Raw genomic sequence first — 12,544 nt, 5'->3', positions numbered from 1 at the left:
AATCCCGTCTGCGAGCGCTCCCCTCTCGCGTTGTTGTTTGTTAAGTTAAAGGCCGACTACATCAATCTTCGGTTTACTCTGTCTTTCACTGGAAGTAGGCTTACTGCAATACACGTGTGCCATGCAGTTAGCCTACTTCCAGTGAAAGACAGAGTAAACCGAAGATTTATGTAGTCGGCCTTTAACAAAGTGACGTCAAAAAAACCGTCAGCCAGATCGAGATGAAAAGCTACCTCGATAAGCATTCCAAGTAGAGGTATGGATTCCCGCTTGGACCTATTGTTGAATGTCTTAAACACTACATTCCATATTACAAATCTAAAACCTACCTTCTTTCGTTGATAAAGTATAAATATTGATGTCCTTAAATCATTACTACTCCCCGTGTACCGACTGAATTTATACGTTCCCCTACTCGGAATAGTGGATGTAGGGTAAAAAGGGCCGAATCTTTGCTGGTTTCCCTTATTTTTCCGTGGGAAGATTTACCGAGAGAAAAGGGACACCCTGGTGCCGTTTTCTTTAGCTCGTTCTTTCGTTTTGTGGGAAAGTATCTCGCAATAGCTGAGAGAGAAAGTATCGGAAATGGTGCAACCGCACACTCGCTTTTAGGTCTGGCTTCCTTGAGTTACGGAACTGGCTTTGACAAGCGATAGCCAATAAATACTTTGGAAATTGGCGGCGCGGCCAAAGTCCGATTGGAACACGTCGTGATAAGCGAGGGTCATTCCCAAATCTTTCCTTCCTTTGACCCTCGAGCGACTTTCAACCCTTTCCTCGCGAGCTAAGACCCGGGGTATTAGGCCCCCAAAAACAAACGGAAAGTTCCCTAATAAGAAGCGACGTGGTTCCAAATAAATTTATCACCGCTCTACTTACAAAGAGAATGGATAGGTGGCGCTCGCGTCGAGAACCACGCCAAACAATTATCCACCAATAAGGAAGTCCGCGCTAGCTTAATTTGATATTAGAAAAATACATCTATTGTTAGAGACCGAATAAATCCACAGTTTGAAGAAAAAAACTGAACACACACGCGAATATTTTAGGTTAGAATGAAAAATGAAACTAAGTGAAAAAATCATAAAATTGAGAAGTAACCTGATATTCTGATATTTCATTTTATCGATTGATTGATCCCATTAAATAGAAATACAGCGAAAATAAATCAATTTTCAGCAAACGCACTAAGGTAAGAAAACAAAACCCAAGACACAAACAGTTCCTAGAAAACAGGATTTCAAAATATAAAAAGTGGGGGGAAAAATTCATTTGTGGCTCTAGAAAGATAAAGCGTTCCTTTATACCAAGAGATGGTACACTTCTTATCTGCGAAGAGAAAAATGGGAGTTGCCTACAAAACGCGATTTCCAACCCCCCCCCATACCATTTTTGATATAGAGTATACGTATAAATCCATCTACCTCCCATCCGTTGCCGCTAGATGGCGAAATCGTCTTTTCTCCACCCAATGGACGGCCCGAAAGCTCTGGCGATGATACGGTAATTGGCTCCCTCTAGTTTTTCATTTTCGTTCTCTCTCTCCTTTTTATTATTTTTTGCGAACTTTTCCCTTCCTTTTTTTCACTTTTTATTTGTTGAACGTGACTCCGCACGTCGTTAGTTCGCGAATAGATTGCATCGACGACGCGGAACCGTATGGACAGTGCCCGAGCACGGAATGTTGCCAAAGAGATGATAGCGGACCCCCAAAAAGGTAGAAAAAAAAATAAATCCCGAAAACCCTCCGGTAGAGGGCACTACTTCGATTACTAGAGCTGGGCCGCTTTTGGCGTTTAATAATAAACTTTATCCCGGAAAGAAGAGTATCGCTGTATATGGCCTAATGCCGCGGTTTAAATTCCGGACAAGATTCCGACGTTATAAAAGCTTTTCCAGATTGCGCAAATAATACCAGGCACCTTTACCCCGTTTATAGCAACTCCCTAACGCACTTTCGATAATAATACTAAACACGCGCTATACAAGACGATTAAATTTAGGATTAAGTTTCGTCTGTAGCTTTGGCTGTATAAATATTAAAAATGATTAAATTTTTAATCTATTTAAAATAGTGATCTGCCTGACATAGGTCCATGAACCAAAGACAATAAAATAATTTGTATTAATAACGGGATAACAGATAAAATTTAATTTAATATCCCAATTTCAAAGTCTATGATTTTTTGAATATTCATTAAGAGAGTTTAGTTTTTAAAACAGACTCGAGATCCCACTTAATCAAATTGCAGGTTAGCCACTACCTGACCTTCTTTGGGAAGTATTTATTAATCCTTACTGGGATATAGTACACACTTGGTTCGTGTGACACGCATCAGGGTCCGAGTACACCTTTGACCTCTGGTATCTCTGAAAAAAGAGCGCCGTAGAGACGTGACTCAAAGTAGTTATTTCATGGAAAATAAAAGATGATTTAATACGATCATATACCCTGGAAAAGAAATTCAACTTACAGAGTGAAACAAGTTGGGCAACACCAAAAATAGAGCTCCACCGTTTAGAGTGTGAAATCACTATTTGCAAAAGCTATAATACAAAAGCTCACACGTTGTAATTATCAGGCTATCAGCCGAGGGAAATGAACAACCGTGGATTTTATCGGCGAAGCAAATAAGGAATTCGGTGGAAATGACTGAGATTTTTCTTGATTTAAGCTCAGTACACACGGGTCGAGTTGTATGTTTTTCTAGTTACCTAGAACTACCTCCGAAAGCTACTTTTCAATTGAAGGACCTATCTCGGCGGAATACATTAGGCTATTGCTCTTCTCGCAACCCAGCGGGAACTCACACCTTATTCGATTTACATTTACCGAGAAAAGCAGATTTACAATTTCCCCGAATAGAATACTAACGCCAAGTTTGGATGGTTGCGGTACAGATCAAAAAAGAGGTAGCCTCTGTAAATGCTTCACCCTCGACCTATTGAAGCTAGAACTTTTGCTACGTAGAAACTTTGCAATTTTCGCCAAAAGTCTCGGGATTAGCACGTTTTTCCCAACAAATAACGACGTAAATAATTTTCCTTTAACCAACTGGATATGTAGGTTCAATGTAAACAGGCTACATTTCGCCAGTTGCTATACATCACATCCCATCAAAATTGCGTCCCCATTGTATATTTATTTTCGGTAATCTAAAAAAATTAAATTACGGAAAAATATAATTTTATTCCATAATTTTCATTTTCTTCCAAATATCTTCCTCCTTTATTTGTTCGTCCATCTTAGCGTAATAAACCTTCTATAGACGACCATAAAATAAATTTATTTCGGTTTATTTTAAGCCAAAAGAAGTAACTATACAGTTATACTTACAAACGTCGTTTTTAAAAATGAAATCCCGTTTACATCGGTTTAATATGCCTTGTCTGCATAGATTAGGTTTAAATCAAAAATGAATTTATAAAATTCGATAAAATTATTCAAGCCCTGTAGCCGCGAATTTAAATAATTAAACAAAATTTGACTCAGACGTTGAATGCTTTATTGACGACTTTTGAAGTCAGACTGCTAATTACGTATTCCTCGCCTTGTTTCATCAAATAACGTTAAAAAAACGGATAACCGAAAAACAGAAAAGTTTCATTTTTCATGAGCTGTTGTATTTTTTACCATTTCTGTCCAAATTTTTTATTCATTAACCCAAATATCGCTTTGTATCGCCCACGCATAATTGAATCATAAACAAGTCAGAAATAAATTTATTATTCATATGAAGCTCATCCTAATTACAGAGCCACGCACCGTGGTTGAAAAATAAAATATTAAAAAAATGGTTCAAAATTGGGTTAAAAATGTTTCTTCGCTAAACGAAATAAAGCGCGGAAATGTTGTAGAAATTTAAAACAATATAGCATTGTTATAGATGGGCGTTTTAAAAGCTTTCTGTAATAAACTCATTTCATATTTTATTCACGTTATTCTAAAAATTACATTAAAATTTTTATAATTATAATTATTTAAGTATTTATTAAATTATAAATACTTTATTTAATAACTTAACTACGAACTAACCGTAATTGGATTTTTATTCGAAATATAAATATTCTGGTTCTCAGGTAAGGTTTATTCAAAGATTCGATAAAACAATATTCCGCAATTCGAAAAGAGCAATCCCAAATAATAAATTCAAAATCAATGGGGAATAAAAGCCGTTAATCAGGCGCATAATCTCTACACAAAAACAAATAACACTTTATTAAAAAGCTTTTTTCCCCGCGACCATTAGTAAATATATCAAAGAAATATTTCTAGGAATTGAAATCGTTAATTCCCAAATATCTACAGCATTTCCGACAGCCCCAAAAATAATAATAAAAAAGGCGAGATGCAAAGACCAGAAAAATGAAAAAAATAATAATAATGCGGGCTTATTCTTGTTGCAGAACAATGCTTTCGGCAACTGGAGATTTGTAAAACTTGAGGGCGGCAAAGGTCTTTTACTCTTACGCGGAAACGGAGTAAGTCTTCTTCCTTCTCTTTCATCTTTCCGACACTATTTTTTTTTCTATCACAATCCGAACAGCTTCCCAAATGGCATCCCCCGGCACAAACCCCCCCTTCACTAACGCTTACAATAACACCCCTGACTTAATTCACCAATGAAAACATACTCACATCGGAGAAGAAAGAGAAAATTTAAAAAATCACTATTGATATGCAAAATCTTATTTTTCTTACAACACAAATCTTTTCTCTCTCTCTCTCTCTCTCTCTTCGTCTTAAGCTTCCTTTCGAATCCCTTTTGTACATTTTTTTCTTTTTCATCTTTCCTCTCTGGACCCTAGATCCCCAAACGAACCCTACTAGTTCTCACTTTGCGGTTTTTTAAGACTTATTTTTAGGCGGACTTAAATCGAGGTATGTATATATTCGCGTATATATGGAAAAAAAATATTATTTCTAGCCTCATTAATTTCCAACAAACCTAAAACCAAAATATTCTTTTTCTCTCTCTCTCTCTCTCTCTCTCTGGCTAATTTTTACATCTGAGAAATTCAAGCTCTCCCCCTTATTCTTAATAAAAAAATGGCGTTCCAGCCTTCCCAATGACAATTCGTGTAAATTCCTTTGTTCATTTACATACCACTATTCTAAAAACGGTTCTTTAGAAATGCGGGAAAAAGGTAAAGTCAGCGGGTGACGATACTGAGAGTAGCGTCCGATAAGATGGAACCACAAGGATATATGTATGTAGGAGGAGGATGAGCAGGGTGGAAAGCGTTGGTAAGACAAGAAGCGCGATTTTCGCCGGAAAACGTTGGTGGTTCCGCTTTCTGGGCCGGATAATAAGCGCGCGGGGGGGGGGGGGGGGGGAGTAACGAGCGATATGTTTTACGACCCTTCATAATCACGTTTCGTTGCAAATTAATAGATGGCGGAATTTCCTTACCGCGTTGGTAACTGTCTCTTCTTAGCGTTCGCGGGCGTCCCCTGGCGTAGAACCCGAGAACCATTTATATCCTTTTTATTTCGTCCACTTTCTTTTCTTGCCCATCTTTCTTCGGCTATAAAAGGGGCTCTATAGTTTTCTTCTCGGCATCCACCGCAATTAATAAGACGGCGGCCAAGAATCGGGGACTCGTTTTACCTAATCAAAATAGCGGGGAACACCGCGTGGCGAAAAAGGGAACTATATCTAGTGGATAAATTATCGGTGGGGATTATATTACTCGCGAGAAAGGAGAAAATGGTGGACTCATTATGATTGGGGAAAAAAGTTTTTACTCGTGAGGGTACGGTTTTGGGGTCCTCTTGTACAAAGCGACATTGATAACTGATACGAGTCAATCCATCAAACTACGCAAGAAGAATATTGATAAGATCATTATTACACGGAGACGTTACAATGGAGGTTTCTCATTACCGATTACAGGTTTTGAACTAAAGTAAAAAAAGTCAAATTAAGGGTCACATACTAGTTTAATGGCCGAATTTTCTCCCAACACGAGAGTTTTATCAAACCAATGACATACCGGGACGATTGGATTTTTTAGAGGGAAGGAGCTTTTTCCTAAAAATAATCTCAATATAGTAATAGTTGATTTTATAAAATAAAAAGTGGTCTTGCCCAACTTGTTTAAATGTTGCTCTTACGTCACAAGACACAGCTTTATTAGTATATTTTGCGCACGAGCGATTTGCACGCGCGCTAGAAAAACCTATATTCATCTGACGACTAGTTGTAGACTTGTAAAAGTAAGATACACTAAAACCCGAAGGCCACGGTACTTTATAAAAAGAACTATTATTGTAATAAAAAATACATAACAAAATTATAATTAAACTAAATCTAGTTTGAGAACTTGGTTAGAGCTAGGAGAAAAAAACACAGCACCCCACACAAGGAGAGCGCAACCCGCCAATGGTCATGCATTTTCTCGCGTACAGTTTTCATTGGTTAGACGCTTTAGCGCCTGCTGCCGTCGGAAGGGGGAAATTCGGAAATTGCCTTCCCCCTTTCCGTAAAACGTTCAGCGTAAAGGCTCGTCCAATGAAATTTGTACACAACCCCGCGTTAGCGTGTTTAAAGGCTAGTTGCGTTCTCCTTGTGTTTGTTGCTCCTAGGTTAGAGTATCGTCCAGCTAAACAATAAACTGTTAGACATACACCTGACTATTTAAGACTCTCTTAATCTCTTATTCAAAGACCACATTGTAACGAGGCGGCATACAGCAATTAGACGTTGACAATAGCCGCCCTAACTCGGAAAAGGACGCCTTCTCAAAATATTACACTCGAGGCGTTAATATCAAAATTGCGACTTTTAGGGAGAAACAACATTTTGACATAATATAAAGGTGTTCAAATTGAACGAGATAATTCGTCTATTTATAGAACGGAAAGTCTGGATTCGTTTTCTCCCCGAAGCGAAATACACCCGGTTTAAAGTTTATAAACTTGAAACTAAGGGCTTTATATTCGTGGAAGTATAATAGTAATAATAATAACACAAAAGAAATCTCGTCTGAAAGCCTATTTCGAAGGACGGATCTCGGGAATCGTTTCGCCAGAGTCCCGTCGAGTCGTCCAACAAGGCGTCTCGCACTCGATAAAGTATATAAATAAATACAAGTCGGAGCTTCCCCGCCGCTAATGCCTGGTTCGAATTCTCGCTTTACCGCCTCAACCGCTTCCAGCGAATTGCCCGCTGTATACCTCAATGTATACGAAATTAGAATCTTCTTAAGTCGGAGATTTCCTTAGAAACGGGGCAAATGTTATTCGTAACTTTCGCTTTCCACCCCCCCCCCCGTACTCAGCCCTATATAGCGCGAGTAATTATTCATTTACAATTTGAATAGACGAAAGGGTGCAACGACAACGACCTGTTCCCGCCAATTTCGGGATCCGGCTAAGTACGACGGGCCAAAATCTTCGGAGGGTTTAATTCGCGAGGCCTATGCGCCATCCATCAAGCCACGGCGAAAGAGAAGCCCGCTCTGCCGCCGGATTATTATTAGCCATACTCTTAAAACGCGGGTTAGAAATTCGGGCCAGCTTAGCACCGTATGTACGCTTGTTTACTGGAATATCTTGTCCCGGGAATTTCTATAATTGAATTCTGAGAAATTCAATCTGGCAGCGTGAGAATAAACGTTAGAGGGTAGTACAGTTTGAACGCTCTGTGACAGTCGTAAGAAGGCGGGTAACTCAGAATTCCCGCTAATAAACGCCAAGTAATACTACTCAGTAAAGAGAACCGAATAGGGGGGAGGCCATTTGCCTTCGCTGATTTTAATAAATTAGCGGGGGGGGGGGGGATAGAGGGGGCTTAAAGTGTACCTCCTGGTAGTCAGTCAGCGCAAAACGCGGAAATCGCGGACAAGGACTTAAAACGTTAATTTTGCGGGGTTACGCACCTCGAAAGGGCTTTTATTGTTTGTCTCTTTCTGTTGCTCCCGATTTCCGCCATCTATGGGCGTATTATCACGCGCTTGTTGTTGGGCTTATTCGCGCATTGAACCGAGAGACGCGTGCGGAATGGATGAGACCCTTTAGAGGAGAAATTAAAAGCCTTAGTGGTTCGTGGTTCGGGACAATTACAATAGCGATCTGTTCCAATTACGGATATGATTAACGGGCGAAGTGTGTTTCGAATGGGTTGAGCCGGTTATATTAAGTCGTACCCCTCGTCGGGACCCCCTACTCACTTAATTAAATATTCACAAATTAATGAAGTTCCTTACAGTAGAACAAACAACGCGTCTAATTGTGGTTGGAAAAATGTTGACCTACTGAAAGTAATTATCATATTATTGAATTTTGGATAAATCCCTATTTCTGTTTCAATAATTGACGCTCTCCCACCCCCCCCCCCCCCATACGCGCATGCCTGAGTCACCGAATAAAATAGTCACGTGTTTATGTTAGTTTTGTAAGGCCATGGACCAAGAATTTAAGGGGACTCACTGTTCCCGATATTTTGACACGGTAGGCGTGACCAAAATTGAGGTACATCAGCCGCTTTGAAGCGCCTCAAGACTTCTGTAGCACTATCACTACAATAATCTTAGTCGGGGCTTAGTCGACCGGACGTGCGAGAAAGTTAGGTTAGGCTTAGTTCATTAAGTTTAGAAATGAAATGGATTACAGTTAATTAGTTTAAAAACCTCAGATATATGCGGCTTACTTAACATAATGGTTAATTACCATTACTTAAACTTTTAAAGGCCCAATTTCCAAAATAAAAGGTCGAAAACTTACTAAGCCTAATCATTTAACCGACAACAACCGCACCATTTTGTCAAAATTGAACGTGAATGCTCCAGCTTCACTACGAAACTACGCCAGAAATCGACTTCAGCGACGCCAAGATTGTCCACATTGAACTAAAATTAACCGTGATTTTCCTATTCCCAGAATTAACGTGTGCTTTTTAAAGCCTAAACAATGAGTCCCTTAGATTCTTGGTCCATGGTAAGGCTTGAGTTAAAAGCGCGCGCGCATATTTTTCTGTCAGGAGGTGCGTGCGAAATGGAACGAGCCCTATATTGAAATATTAAGCAGCGCGCGCTTTAAAATATAACGCTTTTGCAAGTATGATCCTGGTTCTCTGTATTACTACTTCTAGGCAAATCACTGAACAGGTTTTATTTAAGCGTGGATTTCTACGGAAGATGAAATAATTAGGACACTATTTAAAAGAGTGATATTGATGGTAGATAATTTGGGTATTATATTTTCGATTTTATTTGATTTATTATTTTGCTAAATTTGCTATTAAATTAAAAAAAATATATATCTAAAATTTGGCAGAAAAAAATCGACTTTGATCAAACGTTGCAATTAAAAGTTTGGTATATTTGATCCAATAACAATACACTAAATTAAACTGTAGTTAAATTTGATCAAAATTATTTGTTTTTAGCGTTCTGACTCCTCCCTATAGCTGTTTATTTCACCTCTTTTTAAATTTTATAAACCTAATTCTTTCGTTTCTGTTGCTAGAGCTAAAATTCTGAATACGTCTTTTTGATTTAATAACAAGACTTACAAATACAAAACAATACAAAACTGTTTTCATTAAAAAAAAAGGAAAAAAACTTTGTTTTCGCGCCGATATGAATTTTTTGGGAGGCCAAAAAGGGGAGTGATTGAAGAGTCTTTCGCTCAACCTGTTATAAATGGAAAATTACATATTAGCGTCTCTTTTATCTCCGTAGATAAATATAGAGTCCCGTACTTCTTTAAAACAATTAAAGGATGATAAATTAAAAACTTAAACGCTCCTAACAGATTCCCCGCCGATAAAGAATTCGAGTCTTCACAATACACGACTCCTCCTTGATAATAATAGCCGAGATACGGAGGAGCGCCCAACCCAAAAATCGCCATCTTCGGCCCTCCAGCTAAAATAACCGTACCATAAATTAAATGCGCTATCTTATGGCTAAGCGACCATGTTTCCGGAGGCCCAACCTAAGGAACCCTACTTTCAACGTACTGTATAATTAAAATTTTGGACCCTAAACAACAACTCCGATTTTTCCATTATTTTATAAAAATATATTTAAGAGGTTAAGAAAGAGATATGATATCAAGAAATATCAAGGTATTTCCTAAGCTTATTAGCAATAAAGTATTTACGAACTATTACCATCCATTGCTTGAATACAGACTATGATCAAAAAAGTTTTTTCGAGAATTTTGCATGTCAAAATCACTATATGGTTCACTAAAGGTCAAAAAAATTTGACCCCAAAACGCACCCTTTCTGGGGTGAAAAAACTTAAATCCTCCCTTAAATAAACAAAGTTTCGTATAGAACGCTATTCTCTTCTGAAGTTATATCAGAAGTCAGAAAAAAGGATTTGAAACTGGTGACAAAATTAAAACTGTGGTGACAGCTTTTGGCCTATAAGTCGACTTAAAGTCACGCTTAAAATTAAAATACAACCCTTAAATATATGTAAGCTTTTGTTTGGGCAACAAAATGCTAAGTGATATTGCAAAACAGTGTAACGGGAAAAATACTTAAGTTATATTAAAATATTTAAGGCCTCTGTTTACTGGAGTTTCTACCATGTAAAAATAATGCTTTTTTATCTTAAGATATTTCATCCTTTCTTTATATTAGCGTAGTTTAGAGGGGGCTTAGAAAAAAACGATGGGCTTGACGAGGAGAAGGGAAACTGTAATTATAAAACTTTTCCCTTTCATTAGCGCACTTAGCCTTAATTCGTTAAATATTTCATTAATTAAATTTCCGCACCTCCAAAATTAATCGGAAGGTTAACTTCGCATTTTTTCTATAGCAGAGCTCACGCATCGGATCTGTTTTTATACCCCAGCTTATAAAGGCTGTTTCTATATATGGAAGGAAGAGACCGAGGCCCGAGTGGAAAGGCTTATAAACCTACTAAAGAATGAAAGAAGAGGGCGCTGTTTTAATTACCCGTAATCAGTAAACAAACTTCGGGCTCCAATTATATTGGGAGCGTGGCGCGTGCTCGGCCTAATCATCGTCTCATCCTTTATACCCCTTTTCCAGGTTTCCGCTAAGCCACGCACGAGCTAACTGTAAAGCAGTGCTTATAGAGTTACGGCATTATCATTACTCGTATTAAATTAAAAAATAGTTTTAAATTATGAAGAATTACGTAGATTATCATGGAGCATGCCATTGAGTACCGTAAGCCTTGGCGATATTATCAATTAAACGTTATTTCCAATTAAATATCAATTCATTGCAACTTATCAATCGATAACTTATAGACAGATTAATCATGTGTGGAACACGCGTACGGGCAACGTGTAGGAGTTTGGACGTAGCTTTATTGCGCGTAGACGGTTTACAATACACGTTCCTCCTAGACCTTTTCGGGTTTAATTTGTGTATTAATTATGTAACTTAAATTATCCCGCATTGGTCATACGCGTAATTAAACAAAATATTTAACTGTATTAATTAACTGTACCATCCTAATCGCGGTGTGGTAATTGAAACTCACTTATCATAAAAAAAACATGGTTAAATTCTGAAATAGTTCTTATTTGAAATTGATAAATATTAGTGCTCTGGAATAAATCCCTAACACTGATGTCATAAAGTACATAAACTCGAAAAAAAAAACAGAAAATTCTGGGCATCTAGGAGCAACCAACAAGGAGAACGCAACCCGTCAAAAGTCGTGTATTTTCTCGTGTACATTTTTCATTGGTTAGACGCTTTAGCGCCTGCTGCTGTTGGAAGGGGAAAATTCGGAAATTGTCTTCCCCCCGCCCGTAAAACGTTCAGCGCAAGGGCTCGTCCAATGAAATTTGTACACAACAAACCGAGGGGTCGGACATTTGGCCAAATCCCGTACAAAATTTGGAAAAAAATCCACAAATCCAAAATCCTCGAATTTTGCTCCCATAGACTTTGTATGACAAATCCACAATAAAAAATCCTGGATTTTTTAAAAATCCAAAATCCCGTACACAAAACAGGCAAATGTCCGACCCCTCGCAACAAACACTGCGTTAGCGTGTTTAAAGGCTAGCCGCGTTCTCCTCGCGTTTGTTGCTCCTAGTTGGCATTCAGGCTGAATTTTACAGTCACTTCGCGACTGTTTTACAGTAATACAATATTTGGAGAAAATACAGCGAGATTAAAACTAGATAATTGAAGGGAAATGAAAGAAAACACGTCTTATATAACTTAAAATTTGGCGTCCATATATAGCTGGAGCATAATTAGGTTTTCAGAAACTGGCCATGTATAATATTCCCAAATGGCGAAACTGAATACAATACGAGAGGGCAACATCACTTATCAAGGACACATATTGGCCCATTAGGCCGGCACTCGGAAGATAGACGGGTCACGGCTACCAAAGAGGATAATTAGAACGGAGATCCCCGCGTGGATCTAAGGAAAACTTTACCGTTTACCGCCGCGCCGTAACTTCCATCGCGTCGTTCGTAAGCTCGCGAGCCCGAGACGAGGAGTTTCGTGGAACCGCGGGGCTCGTATAAGCCGGGCCTAAGCTTTACGATAAGACCTCGCCGCGTATACGTCCTATTACAACTCATGTT

General features: G+C 38.5%; 1 protein-coding gene across 4 annotated transcripts in view; it reads left to right on the top strand.

Annotated features, from left to right (window-relative positions):
• LOC149942877 (uncharacterized) overlaps positions 1-12,544 on the top strand; it is a 206,986-nt gene that overhangs the window by 71,908 nt on the left and 122,534 nt on the right. For 3 of the 4 annotated variants that reach the window (XM_090177978.1, XM_090177977.1, XM_090177981.1), the window contains exon 2: positions 4,408-4,482. The exons of the other annotated variant lie outside the window; for it this stretch is intronic. In XM_090177978.1, coding sequence (XP_090034104.1) covers positions 4,408-4,482 — 75 coding nt within the window. The remainder of the gene's footprint in view (positions 1-4,407; positions 4,483-12,544) is intronic. 4 annotated transcript variants of the gene reach the window in all.

The sequence above is a fragment of the Leiobunum rupestre genome, chromosome 6, assembly GCF_980474605.1.
Source record: "Leiobunum rupestre chromosome 6, qqLeiRupe1.1.hap1, whole genome shotgun sequence".
In the NCBI taxonomy this organism is placed as follows: Eukaryota; Metazoa; Arthropoda; class Arachnida; order Opiliones; family Sclerosomatidae; genus Leiobunum; species Leiobunum rupestre.
This window is presented reverse-complemented; position numbering and strand designations above follow the sequence as displayed.